Source organism: Nematolebias whitei, chromosome 2 (genome assembly GCF_014905685.2).
Source record: "Nematolebias whitei isolate Nwh7 chromosome 2, NemWhi1, whole genome shotgun sequence".
Classification (NCBI taxonomy): Eukaryota; Metazoa; Chordata; class Actinopteri; order Cyprinodontiformes; family Rivulidae; genus Nematolebias; species Nematolebias whitei.
In genome coordinates this window covers 32465119-32487421 of record NC_056499.1, presented here as the reverse complement: position 1 = coordinate 32487421, position 22303 = coordinate 32465119, and the positions used below count along the sequence as shown (strand labels likewise).

The following is a 22303-nucleotide window of genomic DNA, read 5'->3' as shown; positions in this document are numbered from 1 at the left end:
GGGAGGCACAGTGACCATATGCCTCCCTTAAATCATAACCTCACCTTATACCCAAGCATTACATTATGTTACCCATGTACTTCCTATTGTGTATGTTTGTATATGCCATTATCCAGAAATCTTATGCATAATCTTAACCAAATTCCAACCCTTATTCAACTTGAACAAAAAAAATAAATAAATAAATAAAGCTGCAACTTTGGCTTCTCAGCCCAATTTCTAAAAATTTTAATTGGTTTATTGAATTTGGCTTATAGTGACTTAACTTTTTTTTTTTTCTTCAAACCGGCACTTTGTTCCTAAATCTAGGCTTGAAGATGGGGGGGGTGGGGGGGGGGGGGGTGTTATTACTAAATAGGACAACAACAGAATGTTCGGAGATGTTTAACTAATATCCCCATTTTGGATCTGATTAATCTGCATTGCATGACTGGCTTTAACAAGGTTTTAACTAATCATGACTTTTCTGAATGTAAAGATTTGTACTTCAAAGTTGAGATGGAGCATACATGTACATACACAAATTCAATTATATTCCATCCATCCATCCATCCATCCATTATCTTTACCCGCTTATTCCATTTTTGGGTCACGGGGGTCGCTGGTGCCCATGTCCAGCAATCACTGTGCGAAGGGCGGGGTACACCCTGGACGGGTCGCAAGTCCATCACAGGGACACATAGAGACAAACGAGACAAAGACAAACGAGACAAACAACCATTCACTCTCTCACTCACACCTACAGTAGGGACAATTTAAAGTTACCAATCAGCCTAACATGCATGTTTTTGGTCTGTGGGAGGAAACTGGAGTACTTGGAGAAAACCCACGCATGCACGGAGAGAACATGCAAACTCCACCCAGAAAGGCCCCTGGACCGGGGTTTAAACCAAGGACCTGCTCGCTGAGAGGCAGCAGCTCTACCAGTTGTGCCACCGTGCTGCCCAAATTCAATTACATTTTAATTCAAAATACTTTATTAATCCCAAAGGGAAATTAAATGTTGTTGTAACTCATCCATGTTTCAAGATATGTTATTGATGCTGATGGCTATAGGCAGGAAAGATCTCTTGTAAAGGTCCGTCCCACAGCAAATCCAAAGAAACTGGTCACAGATGCCGTCCGATCCATCCACCCAGACTTGACTGGCCTCTTGGTTCTCCCGGGCTGTAGGACTGCCAAAATGCTGGGCAGAACTCCTCCCAGAGTTACGGCCACTCCTCCCAGAAGCCTGCTGAGGTTCTCGTTACTGCGGACAGTCGGCTGCAGGTGTCGGGGGACAATCCTGTCCTTCTACTGTCATGAGCCATGTTTCCTGCTAGTTCCAGGATCTCAGTGGTCAGGCACTCGAGCACAGCCATAAAGGAGACAGGAATGCAGCTACAGCACATCCTTTTCAACTCATATGAGGTTTGGGGCTGTAACTAAGGAATTATCTGAGCTTTTGAGATGTTATTCAGCTGCTCCCAGTTGTAAAATAAAACACCTCATTGATAGCGTTATGCAATTTAACAACTGTCCAAAACTAAAAAAGTTTCAGTAAAAATCCTTCCAGCTGCACATCATCCGATACCAGAGGAAATAATCATCCAAAAAAGGGTGATTTACATTCAGAAAAAGAGGAATTAAAGTTTCCAAAAGCAAAATCTCAGAATGAAAGTAACAGAGCTGCTCCAACATGCAGCCACCTCGAGCAGCACAATTCTAGCACTTTAAAAGCTCTAGTTTGGTATATTTTATATTATTTAAAATGGGTTTTATCTCTTTATTTAATTTGTAAAATAATATTAGTAATAATAACTTTAAGGTTGTAAACTAATAACATAAAAATACTACCGAAGTTAGTGAATCATGTTGAAATGTGGGGTAAGTGATTTATTTGCAACCAGTTTTAGGGGATATAGAGAGGCACTTGACACCATTTCTCCCCTTTACAAGATGTGTATTTTTATTTATTTATTTATTTTGTTGGGGGGGGGGGGTGACTGGGGTTTATGTTTCATCAACATTTATTTTAAGTAAGAGGGAGTTAGGCAAAGGCAGTCAAATTTAAGAGGATTTTTTAATCCCTTGAGTAGGAGAAAAATGAAGCAGTCAGGCACTATACTTTAAATAAACGTGTTTGTTTATGGATTTATAGCACTAGCCCCACCATCACTCCTACATCTTGTGTCTCCATATTGTCCAATGTAAAACACACATAGATGCATTCATTCACATGTACAGATTTTTTTATTCATGCCACCTACCTTCGTCCTCATCATTGGCACTGACTGTAAGAATAGCAAAGCCCACGTCAGCGTCCTCGTCCACATCAACTTCATAGGATGCCTGTCCAAACATGGGCTTGTTATCGTTCACATCGCTGATAAAAACACGAACATATGCTGTGTCTGAAAAAACAAAAAAACAAAAAGCAAATGCAATTAAAAAACAGAGGTTGTTCTTATTCTGTCAAGTGGAACATGAGCATCTGTTTTCTTTTTTTTTCCTCCGTGCATGGCAACAATTTTGTCACTGTAGCAGTGTGCATCAATACTAGTGTAAACAGAAAAGCTGGAATTCTTTGAGAAGGCAGAAATTATTGAACTATTATATGTATCCTTTTTTTATTGTTTCAACTATTTTAGACTAATTTACCACAAAACTGATCTCCACATAACACCCCCACCCCCAAACCCCTGCAGGCTGGAGCTCAAAGCACCCATAGTGTACGAGTGTTAGGCAATATACACTCTTCCTTTGATATCTATATCAAAAAGTGCATAATTTGCAATACTGCTTCGAGATGAGATTAATTATTTAAGGCAGGGTGGAAGAGTTGGTATACAGTTCATGGCACAGATAGGAAACAAACGCAGCCCTTGAAGCTAAAACAAAACAAGCTGCAGATGTCAGAGCTTTGCACATGTTCAGAAAAAATGGGAAAAGAATGCATGTAGGAAGTGGATGAGTGGATTTGGAAGCCATCCACAGCTAATCTAGGTTCTAAAACATTCACCCAACTCCATCCCACAGTCTTGAACTTTTGCAGGAACTCGTGAAAAAAAAAGTCCTATTAATATTGTGATTTTAAACATGACAATTCTGCTGTCTCGTTTGTGTATGTATACTTAGAATTGTAAAGCAAAACATGAAAAATGTTCAAGAGTATAATCTTCAGTTTTTTCTATCAAGTATCACATGCTATTCAACCTTTTTCTCTGAACAAATTAGAGAATACTTTAGTCAGCTGTGATTTGAACAAGGTGGCAGAAATCCAAAAAAGTTCAATCTGGTCCTCTGGACATTCAAAAAAACAAAAAACAAAACAAAGCAAAAAAATATAGAAACGTTTCGTCTCTCATCCGAGAAACTTCCTCAGTCTGAGGTGCTGTTTTCAGCTCAGTCTCTTAAATAGCACCTTCTCAGAGTGGATCAACCAGTTTGCTGCTGACAACCAAAACCAGCTGCTCACATGGTCAAGAAGGACCATCAGCCTAACAATGGATCATTAGCACACTGATGGCTGTTTACTGTTCACAGAGGGCTGAGTGATGCTAGCAATCACAGCATTGTAAGAGGGGGACAATTGAACACAGAGGCCTCCACCCCTGTTTAATTATGGACAATTTCTTTTCACAAAGATGGCCTCCTTTACTTCTCTCTCAAACCATCGTTCCTCTCTGTCCAGGATGTGAACATCTTCATCCCTGAAGGAGTGACCGCTGGCCTGGAGATGAGTGTAGACCGCAGAGTCCTGGCCTGATGATGTTGATCTTCTGTGCTGGGCCATCCTTTTGGTCAGTGGCTGTTTAGTTTCCCCGATGTAAGACTGATCACAGCCCTCCTGACACTGAACAGCATACACAACATTACTCTGTTTGTGCCGGGGGACTGGATCTTTGGGATGAACCAGTCTTTGCCATAATGTATTTTGGGGTTTAAAAGCCACTGGGACGTTATGTTTGGAAAATAAACGTCTAAGTTTCTCTGATACTCCCTCAACATATGGAATGACCACTGTTCTGGGTCTGGGTTCCTCTTTGTCACCTGTTGGCTGACTGGAGTCCTGTTTGGGTTTCTTCTCTTCTTTCAGAAAGGCCCAGGTAGGATATCCACATTGCTCTAGAGCCTGTCTTGTGTGGGATTTCTCCTTCTGTCTGGCTCCTGAGTTAGTGGGGACGCTGTCTGCTCTGTGATACAGAGTCCTGATGACTCCTAACTTGTGCTCCAAAGGGTGATGGGAGTCAAACTGCAAATACTGGTCTGTGTGGGTGGGTTTGCGGTACACCTCGGTTTGCAAATGTCCTCTATCAGAGACTGAGACCTCACAGTCCAAGAAAGCCAACCTGCCATTTTTTTCATCTTCTCGTGTGAACTTGATGTATTTATCCACAGAGTTTATGTGGTCAGTAAAATGTTGGACTTCCTTAGATTTAATTTTAGCCCAGGTGTCGTCAACATACCTGAACCAATGACTTGGTGGTGTCCCTGAAAAGGATGTCTGACCACAAAATTTGACATGCCGCCATGAAAAATGAAACGCTAATAGCTCCTACACAAAAACTGAGATGTCAAACCTTCAGTGATTGATCCACATCCGGTCATCTGCAAGACTGAATAGTCAAATCATGACATCACTTAAGCCACACCCCCTGACAACAGGAAGTATACAGTTTTACGTTGAACAATCCTTATCTGACCCGTTACCAGATCAGCATGATAGTGTGTCCAGTGACCTAAGACATGTTGGTGTAACTTGATTTCTGACACTGACAGTTTTGGGTGGAGAATGTGGGCGGCGCGGCATGGTGAAGTAAGACGTAACGCCGTCGCCACACGTTTGGCTCTAAATTCCACAGTTTTGAACTGAGGTGCACCAAAATCAGTATGATTGATCATTATCCACCCTGAGCACTTCTACACAGACTGGTATTGTTGTTTAGCTTTTGACTCAAGTGCGCCCCCTACATTATTCCAACAGTTAAAAGCTGTTACATATTGCATGATATTTCACAGAGATATATGTGCGTGATCAGTGAGCACTTAGACACACTGATATCGTTCTTTAACATTGGACTCAAGTGCACCCCCTACATTATTCCAACTAGGGCTGCAACTAACGATAATTTCAATAATTGATTCATCGGCCAATTATTATTCGATTAATCGACGAATCGGGGAAAAAAAAACATTTTAATTTCTACCCTTTTATTCCAAAATTTAACATTTGTCTGACATAGCAATTCGCACAAAAAACAGGTTGCTATTTGACCATTCTGTTAGTAAAATATTGAATAATAAAAATAAAAGTTAGTCAAATAGCTTTAAAAAATAAATGTACACAAAAATATATACAAATGTATGCTTTATACAAAGTACCTGCACAATATGTAGCAACTTTGTAAAATGTGTCCTTGAGGGAAGAGTGTAACATGGATTAAAAGTGTGGATTATTGTAGTGAAGCCTTCGTCTTCAACCATTGACTCATGTCAGTGACGATCATTTAAGGATGTTTTCAGTGAAGACAGCTGCTTGCTGTGGTGTCCATGATGTCTGTCCCATCATGAAGGCTGTCAATGTTTGTTGTTTTTTTCTGGAATGAGAGAGTTTATGTATTATATCATAATTTAGAGCAATTCAAGACATGCCTTGTTTCACTTACAGTGTTAGGTTCAGGCAAAAGTGGCTAAAAGAGCAATTAAACACACACACACACACACACACACATACGTATATAAAATACTTAATTACACACATTTCAGTAAATGTAATAAATTACTTTAATTCCTGTTTAAATGCATTTCATCCTGCCATACCTGCAGTGTCTTCAGACTGTGCCAGCAAATTAAAAGTTGAAGCTTAATCATTAAATTATTATCTTTGTGTTAGATTTATTTATAAATCACATTTAAACACTGCTTGTACCAATTAAAATAAATATCATTTGTCTTTAATCAACAAACAAGCAGCAGCAGCTTCAGCTCCAAAGAGACTGACGTTACGTTTTCTCACTTGGAAACAGAACTAATGTAGGATATTGTAGGGACTCACCTGCCAACACATGACGAGTTGGGAGTGAGACATGTTGTATCTGCTGCAGCTCCTTCATCCTCCTTGTAACTCCGACATGTTTACGTTTCATCTCCGTGGTTCTCCCGTGTCGTGTCGTCACTTTTTCAAAGCTGCATGTTGCGCAGTTTTTATCTTTGTGAAGTGTTCCCAAACTTTGGAGGACTTGGGTCGAACAGTTTTCGCTACGTCGGTCATTTGTAAAATGTATTTAATTTCCTTTGAAAACACTGCATCTGCTCTGCTTCCGCCTTCCCCCTTGCTCTGTTCAACTTGCGCTACATTTTTTATTTCTTTCAAACTTTATTCAGTCAGCCAACATGAAAAAACGGCTCTGCAGCGCAGTGAAAGACGCATAATAGCGCAACACAATGAATCGATAATGAAATTCATTGCCAACACTTTTAATCATCGATTTTTATCGATTTTATCAATTCGTTGTTGCAGCCCTAATTCCAACAGTTATATCTCAGTGATACATCATCCAATCTGAACCTGAGTTTTTGTGCTTCATCAGTGAGCACTTGTAGACACATTGGTATTGTTGATTCTTGGCATCACTTAAGCCCCACCTACTCAGAGAAAAAAAACTGTTGATTATTGGATGACACTTCCAGCTTCCCACTGTGTAAGATTAGACTGAAACTTTGTTCACTAACTGTTGATTACCACACATGACATGTTGAAAAGCATAAAGGAAGTGCTTGTCAAACATTCGCAAGAAAACAAGGAGTCACCATAACTCCTGTCTGGAAGGTCAGATTTTGCCTATACTTGTAAGACCTGCAGCTGGACAAGTAATGACATGGACGGAAGGCAATGTCGAAGATTCGGGAAATGTGCCTCATGGTGAACGCGTGCAGGATTGACACAAGAGCGTTTCCGATGGTGACTAGGTGGACTAGCTGGAGCTCCCGCATTCACCGTAAGGCCGAAGTGGCGCTTTGCTGCCAGGACCTCCAATGCTGCTTACAGCTTTAATCTTCTATTTGTTTTCACCAAATGTTTAAGTGATCGCCGATCATAATCATTCAGGATTTTTTTTCTGGCCACATTTCTTCCTCAAAGACGATGGGTCCCCACTATCCTTTCAGTTTTTAATAATGCGTTGGACAGTTCTTAACCCAATTTCAGTAGTTTCTGCAATCTCCTTAGATGTTTTCTCTACTTGATGCATGCCAATGATTTAACCTTTCTCAAACAGACTGACATATTTTCCATGACCACGTGATGTGTCTTTCAACATGGTTGTTTAAGAAATGAGAAGCAACTCATTGTACCAGTTGGGGTTAAATAACTTGTTGCCAGCTGAAAAGATAATCACCCATGCAGTAATTAGCCAATAGGAGGCTCAGACCTATTTGCTTAGTTAAATCCAGGTGGCAACTTTTTTTGGCCAGGCAGTGTATATCTATACAACAATTAATCAGTGCTTTATCACATTCATACAGTGATGGGACACACATCAGATGCAATGAGGGGTTCATTGTCTTACCCAGGGACAGTTAGGCATGTGAATGCTGGTGGAAGCTAACCTCCAACTCTTGCAGTGGAGGACGGTTGCTCTAACTGCTCAGCCACAGCTGCCACAAAGACACACAATGGAGTTCTTTCTGACCCCCTCTGTATTTTATAAACATCCTCAAATGAAAGCTGAAATCTGTGGTGCACTTCCTTTTGCATAATACCATAATGCTGCTCACAAGCAATCACTTCTGGTTCATATCTAGCTTCCACAAAGCTTTAATAACTTTATGTTTCAATAATAATATTGTTCATAGTTATAGCATGCACGAGTCACCGTACATGCAAAATGACAAGTCCCAGAAACTGTTACTATACAAAGCTGGTTATAAAAAAGCTGGTCATGGATAGGAGGTTTAAAATATTGTCAATGTAGTTCCTAGCAAAAATAAAATTGAGTGCTAATAAATTCTACTGAAACTAATAAAATCCAAATGAGTAAGCTTTTTCAGAAATTCAAAAGTAATAAATAAATACCGGTTAGCTAAACCTGGTTTCTGTTAAAAACTAATTTACTCATTTCATACTTCATTTCTACTTCATTTTATGCACTGATAATTATTGCCTGCTGCCAAAAGGTTAAAGTGGACAATAATGTTTTGCCTCTGTCTGTGTGTGAATGTTTGTCTCTTACCAAAATATTGCTAGATAATCTTTAATGAAACTTGCGATAAAGAATCAGTGAGTACATCTACAAATAACTTTTAGAGTCAGCCAGCTTAAGGACGACTGCCACAACAAAGTGAGCTTAAAAAACACAAAAATTACCTGATCTTCTTTTGGATTTTCCCTATTCATGGTTTGCCACAACGAGTCATCTGTCATGCTTTTTTCTAAATCCACAAAGACACAATGAAGTTCTCTCTGATCCTCTCTGTACTTCTCCATCAGAATCCTCAAAGCAAAGATGGCATATGTGGTGCTCTTTCTCAGCATGAAACCATACTGCTGCTCAAAAATAGTCACCTCTCGTCTAAGTTTTGCTTCCACAACTCTCTCCCAAACCCAACAATTTTCAGTCAGGTCATCTGGACAGTTTCTTTTTTTAGCTGAAACGCTCCACCTTCCATCCAGAAGGTTTCATCAGTCAAGGAAACAGACAACACAAAATTGATTCTTCCCCCAAACAGCTTACTCCAAAGTGGAACAAACCAGTTATGGTGGTGCTAAGATGGTGTCCCCTCCTCTTGTGCCAGCCCTCTTCCTCGTCGACAGATCTCTCCCAGATATTCATGTGTGACTCATCAACTTAATTCCCCTGTAGTTGCTATAACTCTGTACATCACCCCTTTTTTTTTTAATAGGTGCCACCACACTTCTCGTCCATTCATCAGGCATTTTGTCACCCTCAAATACGCCATTGAATATTTGAGTCAAAAAATACACTGCCCTCTCTCCAAGACATTTCCAAACCTCCACTGGTATGTTGTCAGGTCCTACTGCCTCCCCTTTCTTCATTCTTTTCAGAACTTTCCAAACTTCACCCTCACTAAATTTCCCACTTTCTGGTCAACAGCTTATTAGACCTCTACTCTTCTTTTCCTTTCATTGTCTTAATTCATTAGCTCCGCAAAATATTCTTTCAATCTTCTTGTCACACTCTCCTCACTTGTTAGGACATTACCATACCACAGACGGGTGGCTGTGGCTGAGTGGTTAGAGTAGTTGTCCTCCAATGTGAGAGTTGAGGGTTCGAATCCACCAGCAGTCACATGTCAAAGTCACTCTGGGCAAGACACTGAACCCCTCATTGCCTCCCATGTGTGTCCCATCGGTGTATGAATGTGATCTAAAAGAACTGATTAGTCTCTTTAGAATGATTTGTTCAATTAGCATTGTAGAGATCTAGTAGAGTGCTGTATGAATGGGTAAATGAGGACACAGATTGTTGTGTAAAGTGCTTTGAGTGTCTTGATAAGATAGAAAGGCGCTATATAAGTACAGTCCATTTACCATTTACCATTCCTATCTTTCACAAACCTAACCTGTTGCACATCTTTTCCAGTCTGATCCCTCTGTCGGTACAAGTCCTTGTCACCTTCTTTTGTGTCCAGCCTCCCATACCACTCATCATGTGCCTTCTGCTTTGTCTTAGCTGCATCCCTCTTTGCTCTACGTCCCATCTCCATATATTCCTGCCTCCTCTCTTCAGTCCTCTCACTGTCATATTTCTTCTTGGCTAACCTCTTTCTCTGATTAGCTATATGTACTTCATTATTCCACCGCCATGTTTACTTATCATCTTTCCTCTGTCTACCACCCAGACCCTTTAACAGCTCCTCTCTGAATTTCTCACAACATTCTTCCTTCTTCTTCTTCCACCATTTGTTGTCTTCTCTGATTTTACTCTTATTCTCTTCTTAACATAACAGTCAGTCTACACACAACCATCCAATACTAACTGGCCACGCTCTCCCCTGCCACAACCTTACAGTCCCCTATCTCCCACAGGTTTCCTCTTCTACGCAGAATATAGTCTACCTGCATACTCCTTCATCCACTCTTATAGGTCACTCTATGTTCTTCCCTTTTTTGGAAATAAGTGTTGACTACCGCCATTTCCATTCACCTGACAAAATCCACCACCATCTGTCCTTCTTGGTTTCTTTCCTTGACACCTACCCATCACTTCTTCATACCCTTTTGTTTCCTTCACCAACATGTCCATTCAGGTCTGCTCCGATCACCACTCTCTCCCCCCTGGGAATACTCTCTATCACTCTATCCAGATCTTTCCAAAATGTATCTTTTAACTCTATGTCATATACAACTGGTGGTGAACAACCACTGACAACATTTAACATCAGACCTTCTATTTCTACCTTCAGACTCACCACCCTATCTGACACGCTTTTCACCACTAATGCATTATTTACCAACTCCTCCTTCAGGACCACCCCTACTCCATCTCTCTTTCTATTCTCACCATGGTAAATCAATTTAAACCCTTTTCCAATGTTGCAAGCCTTGCTGCCCTTCCATTTGGTCTCTAGGACACATAAAACATCTACCTTCCTTCTCTGCATCATGTCAGCTAGCTCTCTACCTTTGCCTGTCATTGTTGCCACATTTAGAGTTGCCACCCTCAGTCCTGCATGCTTGACTTTAATTTTCTCTTTCTGTCTCTTGACACGTATCCCTCCTCATAGTCTTTGACTAAAAGTAGCACAATTTCCACAGGTGCTCTGTTTGTCAACAGCACTCGTGGCAGTCATTGTTAACCCGGGCCTTGACCAATCCGGTATGGTGTTTTATATGAATTTGCACTTTAGTTTTGGCAAAAGTGTTTTAAGTTGGATGCCCTTCCTGAAAAAAAACTCACCATTTACTTGGGCTTGGGACCAGCACAAAATATACATTGACTTATGCTCCCTGGTGGCTGGTTTGGAAAAAAAAAAAAAAGACCTGATACTGACCTAAATTTGATATGATAGTAGCTGCATTAAAGTCACAACACACTCTGAACGAGATATCTCACAATATTGAATGAGCCTATGCACAATAGTGTTTTCAAGTTTTGGCCAAATGAGCTACAACACAAAATCATGTCTTAAGACATGAGGAGTTTAGTTTCACCTCTGGCATGAAAGATAGGAAATTATATACATTTCTTCAATATATATGAGGATTTACACTTTATCAGCTTCTATTTACTGTTACCAGTTCACAAAATTATGTATGTTTTCAGAATATGTAACTGCATTTGACTTTATTGTTGACAATTTACAACAAATGGTAATGTAATTCCATTATAAACTAGAAGCACCCAGAGAGCACACATCTCCACCAAGACCCTACAGTCAGTAAAAAAGTGGGAATTATTTGTTCCTTGTAACAACCTCTATATTTCTTGAACATTTCATAAAAATAAGTTCAAAACTTTCTGATAAATTTTGAGTACAGATAGACAAACAAATAGACCATCAAACACTACTGAAAACATAACCTCCTTAGTGGAGGTTAATAATAAATAGAAACATTAAATCATTTGTGAAAAAAATTGAATAGTGTGTCAGTCTGGTTTTTTTTTATTTTTTTCCATTTGCCTGTCATCCATCATATTATTGTAATCACAACAAAATAAATGTCATAACTCAAATTTCCTGTAATCACAGACAATCTTCATATTTATTTTCTCTTTAGGCTTTCACAAATATGAAACTGAGCTAGACCTAGAGCAATCCTCATCATCTATGGTTATCAACTTAAAATACAATTACATTTTGAAAAACAAATGTGACGTGGTGAAAAAAGAACACAGTGCTACACTTGGGAAATCATTTAAGTTAAGATGGTCCATTCTGAAACCAGTAATTACAATATGTTTAATGTACAAATTTTGAACTTGTGAGAAGCCAAGTAGCTTTTACTTTCATGTATGAGTAAAAACACTAATTTAAACTCTTTATTAACTTTCACAAAAAGTATGTTGTTTATGCCAACTAGTCCCAGTGGTCTGATTAGTGCTGGACAAACTAAACGTGCTTTAAATGTTTCAGTATCTTAATATACAACTGCAATAATGCCAGACTTTAGGCACAGGCTGACTACAACTCTGCAGCATCATTAAAAGTTCAGAAGCTGTGACTTCATCAGCTCACAGCTCCACAGAGACAATATGAAGTTCCTCTGTAAAGAGAATGGAGTTTCTTGGCCCAACTTCTGAGACTTTATGTTAATATTTTAAGTGGTGTGTGCCCTCTGCATGCCAGATTTTAACTGCATGCTTGTACTTCTAACTTTGAGAGGTTTGGGGTTGTTTTGTTTATTAAATAAATCACTAGTTTGCCGTCTACATCGTCACAAATGACATACTGTATATATGGCTTTTGAAAACCTTTAATTTACCTTTATGTTTTGGATAGTACAGTTTGTGTGTGTTTATATTAATTTTAGTTACATTTGAAGACGTCTCCGACCCACACACACGCATGTGTGCACGCACGCACACATGTACACAGACACACTTTGCTGGATTCTGTCATTCTGTCAGAATTTATTCTTAATCTGTTTTTAAAACTGGATTTATGATATGATTTCTTCATTCTGGCCTGTTTTGCTCTGTTTTTTATTCAGACACCTTTCTCCTTGCACCCATCTGTTTCAGCAGCTGTTCTTTTCTTCATCCACTCTTTACTCTAGTAAAGCATGTATGCATTTCATCTGGCAGCAAATGAGAGCAGTAGAAAGATAGAGAAGAGAGGGAGCACAAGTGACAAACTGAGAGACATGGATGGCCTTTGGTCTTTGAATAGTAAGATGAGCAGATGTGAAGTTAAAACAGAAAAAGGAAAACACATCTTTGCAGCCAAATTAACATTTTGAGACATAAACTCACAGCTATCTACTGCCTAAGCCATTTGTCTTATACAGCAACTACTGTATAATCACTATGTGAAGTGGATAATTTAATAAAATATAAAAAATATAAATAAATACATAAATAAAAAACAGCCAAGAAAACATAAAACTCAAACACTTTTTTTTAGATTAATGGTAAACCATAAATATTGCCTTTTTTTCAGCTGAATGAATTTGTAACAAGAGTTTATTTAATGTAACTGACATTCAACATTTGCACCTGTATCCAAAAAAGTTCAATCTGGTCCTCTGGACATTCAAAAAAACAAAAAACAAAACAAAGCAAAAAAATGTAGAAACGTTTCGTCTTTCATCCGAGAGACTTCCTCAGTCTGAGGAGCTGTATTCAGCTCAGTCTCTTAAATAGCACCTTCTAAGAGTGGATCAACCAGTTTTGCTAGTGACAACCAAAACCAGCTGATCAAATGCTCAAGAAGGACCATCAGCCTAACAACGGATCATTAGCACACTGATGGCTGTGTACTATTCACAGAGGGCTGAGTGATACTAGCAATCACAGCATTGGAAGAGGGGGACAGTTGAACATGGAGGCCTCCACCCCTGTTTAATGATGGACGGTTTCTTTTCACAAAGATGGCCTCCTTTACTCCTCTCTCAAACCATTGTTCCTCTCTGTCCAGGATGTGAACATCTTCATCCCTGAAAGAGTGACCACTGGCCTGGAGATGAGTGTAGACCGCAGAGTCCTGGCCTGATGATGTTGATCTTCTGTGCTGGGCCATCCTTTTGGCCAGTGGCTGTTTTGTTTCCCCAATGTAAGACTGATCACAGCCCTCCTGACACTGAACAGCATATACAACATTACTCTGTTTGTGCCGGGGGACTGGATCTTTGGGATGAACCAGTCTTTGCCGCAATGTATTTTGGGGTTTAAAAGCCACTGGGACGTTATGTTTAGAAAATAAACGTCTCAGTTTCTCTGATACTCCCTCAACATATGGAATGACCACTGGTCTGGGTTCCTCCTTTTCACCTGTTGGCTGAATGGAGTCCTGTTTGGGTTTCTTCTCTGCTTTCAGGAAGGCCCAGTTAGGATATCCACATTGCTCTAGAGCCTGTCTTGTGTGGGATTTCTCCTTCTGCCTGGCTCCTGAGCTAGTGGGGACGCTGTCTGCTCTGTGGTACAGAGTCCTGATGACTCCTAACTTGTGCTCCAAAGGGTGATGGGAGTCAAACTGCAAATACTGGTCTGTGTGGGTGGGTTTGCGGTACACCTCAGTTTGCAAATGTCCTCTATCAGAGACTGAGACCTCACAGTCCAAGAAAGCCAACTTGCCATTTTTTACATCTTCTCGTGTGAACTTGATGTATTTATCCACAGAGTTGATGTGGTCAGTAAAATGTTGGACTTCCTGAGATTTAATTTTAACCCATGTGTCGTCAACATACCTGAACCAATGACTTGGTGGTGTCCCTGAAAAGGACGTCAAGGCTCTCTTTTCTACCTCCTCCATGTACAGCTTGGCAACAATAGGAGAAACTGGAGACACCATAGCACACCCATGTTTCTGCCTATAATATTGCTCGCCATATGTGAAGTAGGTTGACTGCAGGCACAGTTTCAAGAGTTGACCCAGTTGACCCAGACTGAGGAAGTCTCTCAGATGAGAGACGAAACGTTTCTATATTTTTTTGCTTTGTTTTGTTTTTTGTTTTTTTGAATGTCCAGAGGACCAGATTGAACTTTTTTGGATTTTTCTACCTGGATTATTGAGCATGCATCAGGATATTTGTACCTGTAGACATACAACAACTTTATGTTGAATCTTTATTTTGTATTATTTTTTTTTATTGTGCTCAGCTCAGATATTTCAGACAGTAGTCCAATCAAACAAACCTTGATATATATATATATATATCCCAGACTTCCCTCTCCCCACCCACTTGGGCCAGCTCCTCCGGGGGACTCCCAAGGCGTTCCCAGGCCATCCAAAAAACATAGTCCCTCCAGCGTGTCCTGGGTCTTCCTCTGGGTCTTGTCCCAGTGGGACGTGCCCGGAACACCTCACCAGGGAGGCGTCCAGGAGGCATCCTAACCAGATGCCCGAGCCACCTCAACTGGCTCCTCTTAATGTGGAGAAGTAGTGGCTCTACTCTGAGTCCCTCCCGGATGATCGAGCTTCTCACCCTATCTCTAAGGGAGAGCCCAGACAACCTGTGGAGAAAACTCATTTTGGCCGCCTGTATCCGTGATCTCGTTCTTTCAGTCACAACCCAAAGCTCATGACCATAGATGAGGGTAGGAACGTAGATCGACTGGTAAATTGAGAGCTTCATCTTTTGACTCAGCTCTCTCTTCACCACAACAGACCAGTACAGCGCCCACTTCACTGCTGACGCTGCACCTATCCGCCTATCGATCTCACTTGGTTCTTCAAAATATATATATTTTTTGTCCAATGTCAAAGAGCAGAATGCATTATGCATGATTATACAAAATTTTATATACAATTTTGTCTAATCATGTGTAATGCATTCTGCTCTTTGACATTGGACAAAAAAAAGAGATATATATTGAAGAACCAAGTAAAAACATTGTCTCGTTTGTCTCTATGTGGGCCAGAGATGGACTTGTGACCTGTCCAGGGTGCCCCCCTGCCACTTGCACAGTGATGGCTGGACATGGGCACTAGTGACCCCCACGACCCGGGAAGGAAGAAATGAGTAAAATATAATGGATGGATGGAAGATAAACAGTAATGTGTTGGGCTTCATTACCAGAGTTGGGTTGCCCATGCTTGCCAGGCCGTGCTGACTCCCAGCCATCCACAGACTGAACTTCCAACAAGTATGAGCTTTTGGTCTCTCTGTCAAACACAGCCTGAGTGTAGATGAATCCCAGCTCTGGGTCGATATGGAAATACTGATGGTCTCCACTGCGGTCTTCTAGCAAGGAGTAAGAAATCTGACACAAGAAGATATACGTAGTTCAATTCATAACAAAGGTCATATATTAAAATACACCTAGCTAACATGACATATATATATATATATATATATATATATATATATATATATATATATACTGTATATATATAAAGTAAGATTTAGCGCAGATATTTAGATAGAACTAGGGTTTTTAATTGCTATTGTTTGACAGCTAGAGTATGCATCCTTATTATTTTTTTTTATCAATATTCAAATATTGTCTATGTTATAATAATTTGTGTTCACCTCTCCATTAGGACCTAAGTCGAGGTCATTGGCAGAAACCTGGAAAACCAGAGTTCCTGATTCTGCTCCTTCAGTCACTGACGCCTCATAGATGGAAGAGGTGAAAAATGGGACATTGTCATTAACATCTGAAAACAGAAAAAGAAAAAAAAAAAAACAGAATTAGAGTGGAATTAGAGCATGCTAAAATTGTTTCCAGGTAACATCAGGAGGACTGCAATTTTAATTCTATCTCAGGTGTATTGGATTACATTAATATATGCCTGACAATATAAGGAAATGTGGACCAAGGTAAAATACAACAACAACAAATCAACTCGTTAGAAATGAAGGTGTGTGAGAATATTAATAGTAATAAATTAAACATTCATATAACGGCATTAGACATTTCAATATTGATAATATTGCCGTTTGTGTCTATAACTGTATTGCACTAGAATGTTTTTATTTATTAACCTTTATTTAACCAGGCAAATCCCACTAAGATCACAGATCTCTTTTGCAAAGGAGGCTTGGGCCATGTTAAAAAATGTATGGAGCAATAAGCGGATTAATAAAAATAGAAAAAAAAGGTGGTCTGCACCATGGTATAATTGGTAGCACTGCACTAGCAGAAAAGGAAGATTTCGAATTACAAATTCATCTGGGACCTTTTTGCATTGAGTTTGACTGTGTTTCTAGTTAGTGGGTTGGTTTCCTCCAGGTACACCGGTTTACTCCACACAGTCCAAAAACTGGCTCGGGTGGGGAAGGAGGATTTTTATTTTTTTGGTATTTAAGCAACCTGTCCAGGGTGCACCAGCTCCCTAAGACCTTCTTCAGGATCAAGTACATATTAAAGATTGAATGAATGGATGGTTGGATGAAAAAGGGGAGATATGCGAGTGTAAAAATACTATGAATTATATTCAATATAGCAAATACATGTTCATATGTAAAATGCTTTGTTTTACTCAAGCTGTACGTCCAAGTTGAGTCAGGTCCTCTGGACATATTATTTTTTGTTGAAATGTTTCGTCTTTTATCCAAAAGACTTCTTCAGTCTGATGAGCTGAAACAAACTCAGTCTTATAAATAACACCTTCTCATAGTGGATCAACCAGTTTGTTGGGGACAGCTAAAACTAGCTGTTAACATGAAAGGAGGGTCATCAGCCTAACAAATGATTGTTAGCACCCTGATGGCTGCTTGCTATTCACAGAGGGCTGAGTGATACTACCAATATCAGCATTGTAAGAGGTGGACAGTTTAACACAGATGACTCCACCCCTGTTTAATGATGGATGGTTTCTTTTCACAAAGATGGCCTCCTTTACTCCTCTCTCAAAACATTGTTCCTCTCTTCCAAGGATGCAAACATCTTCATCCCTGAATGAGTGTAGACCGCAGAGTCCTGGCCTGATGATGATGTTCTTCTGCGCTGGTCCATCCTTTTGGCCAGTGGGTGTTTAGTTTCCCTGATGTAAGACTGATCACAGCCCTCCAGACACTGAACATCTGTTTGTGCTGGGGACTGGATCTTTGGGATGAACCAGTCTTTACTGTAATGTATTTTGGGGTTTGAAAGCCACTGGGACATTATGTTTAGAAAATAAGTTTCTCTGTTTCTCTGAAACTCCCTCAACATACGGAATGACCACTGGTCTGGGTCTGGGTTCCTCTTTTTCACCTGATGGCTGACTGGAGTCCTGTTTGGGTTTATTCTCTGCTTTCAGGAAGGCCCAGCTAGGATATCCACATTGCTCCAGGGCCAAGTAATAATAAACACAAAATGTGTTTCTATAAATCTGTTGCCTTTCACTGAACAAGTGAAAGAAGACATTGTTAAATGCTGCACACAGTCAAAGCAGATAGTCATAAAGACAGATGGGACACAACATAAAATAACATTTTCTGAACAGTAAAAGTCAGATTTTAACAAAGCTGATTTAAGTCCAAAAGTATTACAGAAAATGCTTTAAAATGCCATAGATTAACTTTAATGCCGCTCCATGTACAGTTTTCATCCTTTCCTGTCTTCTGAGCAAAATTGGTCTTAAATCCATTACAGACCTCCTTCTTTTCCCTTAACGTAACTACCTCTGGTGAAGTCAAGGAGCCTCTTATTAAGACACTTACAGGAACACAGAGCCGGCAGAGTCTCTGTGAGAAATAATTTCTCAATGGATTTACTACAAACTATAAGTGGGTATTTATGGGCTGTCAGTGTATGTGCATATGTTCATGATGAAAGACAACTACTACCAAACAAATGAGGGGCATTTAAAGATGAAGCCAGGTCAGAGCTAAGAAGCACCGACTTACTAAGCTGTCATAACATTACCCTGATTACTGCTGGTGAACAACGTGAAGTCATGTTTGGAGAGCACAGAGAAATGACCTGACTGATTCTAGTTTTCATTATTTGTACATCAAAGATGTCAAAACAACTAATCATGACAATTTTATTTATACAAATTAAAAAAAATAATTAATAAAAAATAAAAATGTTTGAAAACAAACTGACTGAACAGTAAACACACAAACATGAAAAGCTGAGTGCATTCTGTGAAAATGATAGTTTACGATGACATACAGGTAAACCTATGCTTCTCTTTGAAACTGATTTTAATTCTTAACTAAAGTTACAAGGAGAACAATATTATTTTACTATATTCACGGAAATATTATGTCCATATATTTTGTTCAAACAGTTTCTTGTGTGGAAAAACATATATATTCTTCTTCTTTTATTTTCTATTTTTTTTGTTACAAGGCATTTTAAGTATTTGTTTTTTCTTGTTCTCCTTCCACGCTGTTTTTTTTTTATTTTTTTTTATTTTTGTATCTGACAGTTTGATGGGGTCCATCTCTTCTCTGTGACATGCGTTTTCACACCAATGTCCTCATGTCGACTTCCAGCACTCTGTAACCTGATGCAAGATCTACTGTGCAGCAGATTGTTCAGCCCTGACTGTTCTCTGTACTAAGCATTTATACTGTTACTATGGAAAAATACTTCAATTTATAATATTTTAAATATTCTAAATATTTTTAAAGGCCTGGAGTTTGTCATTCTGTTAAATGGTAAACTTGTCTCGCTTTATGTTGTTTGCTTGTTTGTCATAGTTATTATATGCAAATGTGTCCAATTATTTTTGACTGTGGATGTTTTCAACCAAACAGCCACAAACCAAATTTGGTGAATGGGTTAAGGGTAACAAAGACAAAACTGACCAGTTTGCCAAATAGTAAGCCAAATCTGCCAGCATATAATATTATAATGTATCACTAAGTACAGTATCTACAACTAAAATTACATGCTAACAAATTAGGTTTACAAATACTTATTGTGCTTACAAGGTAGTAACTTAGTCTGAAATGTTTAATGTAACAACCCGATTAAATATATAGGTGAACAGATTTGGCTTACTAATTGGCAAGACACTGGTCAGTTTGGTCTTTATCACCCTTAATTAATGCATTAAAAGCAGTTATTAATGATTTATAAAGTACAAACCGGATTCCAAAAAAGTTGGGACACTAAACAAATTGTGAATAAAAACTGAATGCAATGATGTGGAGATGGCAAATGTCAATATTTTATTCGTTTGAAGTTCTTTATGGAACACTGGGACACCATGTCATCCAGACCAGAGAGGACAAGGATAGCACAAGTTGTTATCAACACTCCGTTCAGAAGCCTGCATCACTGATGGTATGGGGTTGCATGAGCGCTTGTGGCATGGGCAGCTTGCATGTCTGGAAAGGCACCATTAATGCAGAGAACTATGTTCAGGTTCTAGAACAACATATGCTCCCATCTAGACGTCATCTCTTTCAGGGAAGACCCTGCATTTTTCAACACGATAATGCCAGACCACATTCTGCAGCAGTCACAACATCATGGCTACGTAGGAGAAGGACCCGGGTACTGAAATGGTCAGCCTGCAGTCCAGATCTTTCACCTATAGAGAACATTTGGCGCATCATAAAGAGGAAGGTGCAACAAAGAAGGCCCAAGACGATTGAACAGTTAAGCCCCTTATCCACGGGTCTTTTTGGTACTCCTATGTAACTAGTTGTGGCCGATTGCAGGATTTATCAACAATGCCTTTAACGGTGGAACCCACCCCATTTTTGGGACCTAAATCACTGAGGTCCCAGGTCTGGTTCTTTTAGGGTCTAGTTGTGACATCAGCGCACTGTAGGTCACTGATTGGTCAGGGGGCGTATTCATTGGTGGAGGGCGGAGATTCAGTCTTCCACCGGAAATCACAATCCACCATTTTCTTTTTCACCCGCATAACAGACAACAAGAAATCGGAGGAGCTTATTTTGGAATATTTTATAAGGTAAAACAAATAATCATGGCACAACCGTGGTCGAATGCTGAAGTTCAGGCATTTCTCTGTTTGCTGGCCGATGAACAAGTGCAGCGCGAGCTAGATGGAACGAAACGAAATAAAAAGATTTTTCAAGAGGTGTCTGCGCAGATGGCGGTGCAGGGCTTCCATCGCACACCAAAGCAAAGAGGAAAGCTTAAAAAACTAATAGTTGATGGTGAGTGTATTTTATTTACTTTAAGCATATTTCCTTTTCCTCATGCAACCGTTTCTTTGCGTTTTCTGAAAGTACTCTGAACAAACAAGGCTGACTCGGTTACGTCGTCATTAGTTAGCATCATTGCTAACTGTACTCTGTTGCTGTTTTTCCACTCTTATTTTGATGCAGAAAGTCCCACTGAACATGAAGGTTCGCCAGATTCTGCTTTTGACTGTCCAATCCTCCCCGCTTCTGACCCTTCCCGACCACACCAGCTCCAAGTACATCTACACCACAGAGTACATCCACGCCACCGGGCACATGCACGCCACCGGGCAACACGCAGCAGAGCGGCACCAAACAGCACCCGTTACTAGGTAAGAAGCAACAATCGTGTTTAACATCACATTGATCATGTTGATATGAATGTTTTGTTTTTGTTGTAAAACACCTTGCATGTATTCAAACTACTTGTTTATTCAGTTGTAATGGATAAATGTTAAATTTAGTTATTCATTTATTACTTAAACTTTCATTTATGAAGTTTATTATTGAAATTATACAGGGTGTAGTGATTTTTGTTCAGATTAACGATGCTCTGTTCTTTTTCTAAATTAGCACAAACCGTTGTAAATGACTACATGTAGTTTATTTATGCCCACCTGCTTACTATCATTAAAGTACTAGACTGCTTTATGAACAGAATCATTTCTGATCTTGTAAACAAACACCTTTTGAAATTAGCAGGAACTTTAATGTAAATAATTTATTTAAAAACTCTACCTGTACTTCATCATCTAACAGCCATTTTCTTGTGTGTTATTCCTAGGCAATAGGAAGCGCAGATCAACAAGTGCAGCAGAGAGCTTTGTTTCTGCGCACACAGAACAAGAGGAGATGAACCAGAAGCAGAGAGAGGAACACTTCCATTTTATTTGTGAGGATGCCAAAAAGGCAAGGCAAGAAGAAGCTGCAGCAGCGAGGAAGCAGGAGAAGGCAATTAGGAGGGAGGAGATGGCCTTGAGGAGAGAGGAAGCAGATGTTCGCAGAGAGGAAGCAGCACAGCGAAGGCAGGAGGCTGAACAGAGTGCTGCTTTCAGTCAGGCACTCCTTGGGGTGCTGGAATCCATTGCCCGTTCCATGGCAAACAGACATGTTTAAAAATATTTAGAGTAGATCATAGTTGATCTATAGAAATGTAGATCCTGCAAGGTAAGCCCACAAATAGCCAAACGTAGCTTGTTAAGTTTGCATATATAATTAGTGTATAATTGGTTTTTTTTGTACAGGTCTTTATTTCTAATAAAAGAAACATTTTCAAGTCTTGAGCTTCCATCTGATCATCAAAATGAAGTGCTTACAGTGTTTTTTTACGTCAATAGTGTAGGATAAGTGAAGTAATTGTTTTTTACCTGTAACAATGCTGGTGAAGATTCTCAGTTATCCTTGACACGGCAAATCCCCCCCAAAACAGATAAAAACAAAACCACAGGACTTTTTTTAAAACTGAAGACGTTTCGCTAATCATCCGAGGAGCACACACAATTCAATGAAAAAAGGAATCTGGGATTAAAGTTATAAATCTGTGGTGTTCTGTAAGCTTGCTGGAGATTGATCTGCATGTGTCAGTCTCCATAATACAAG

General features: G+C 39.6%; 1 protein-coding gene across 1 annotated transcript in view; it reads right to left on the bottom strand.

Annotated features, from left to right (window-relative positions):
• Positions 1-22303, bottom strand: part of si:ch211-186j3.6 (neural-cadherin) — a 467709-nt gene that overhangs the window by 193605 nt on the left and 251801 nt on the right. The window contains exons 9-11 of the mRNA XM_037694242.1: positions 16136-16276; positions 15680-15866; positions 2250-2393 (exon numbers count right to left, since the gene is read on the bottom strand). Of these exons, the coding sequence (XP_037550170.1) occupies positions 2250-2393; positions 15680-15866; positions 16136-16276 (472 nt within the window). The remainder of the gene's footprint in view (positions 1-2249; positions 2394-15679; positions 15867-16135; positions 16277-22303) is intronic.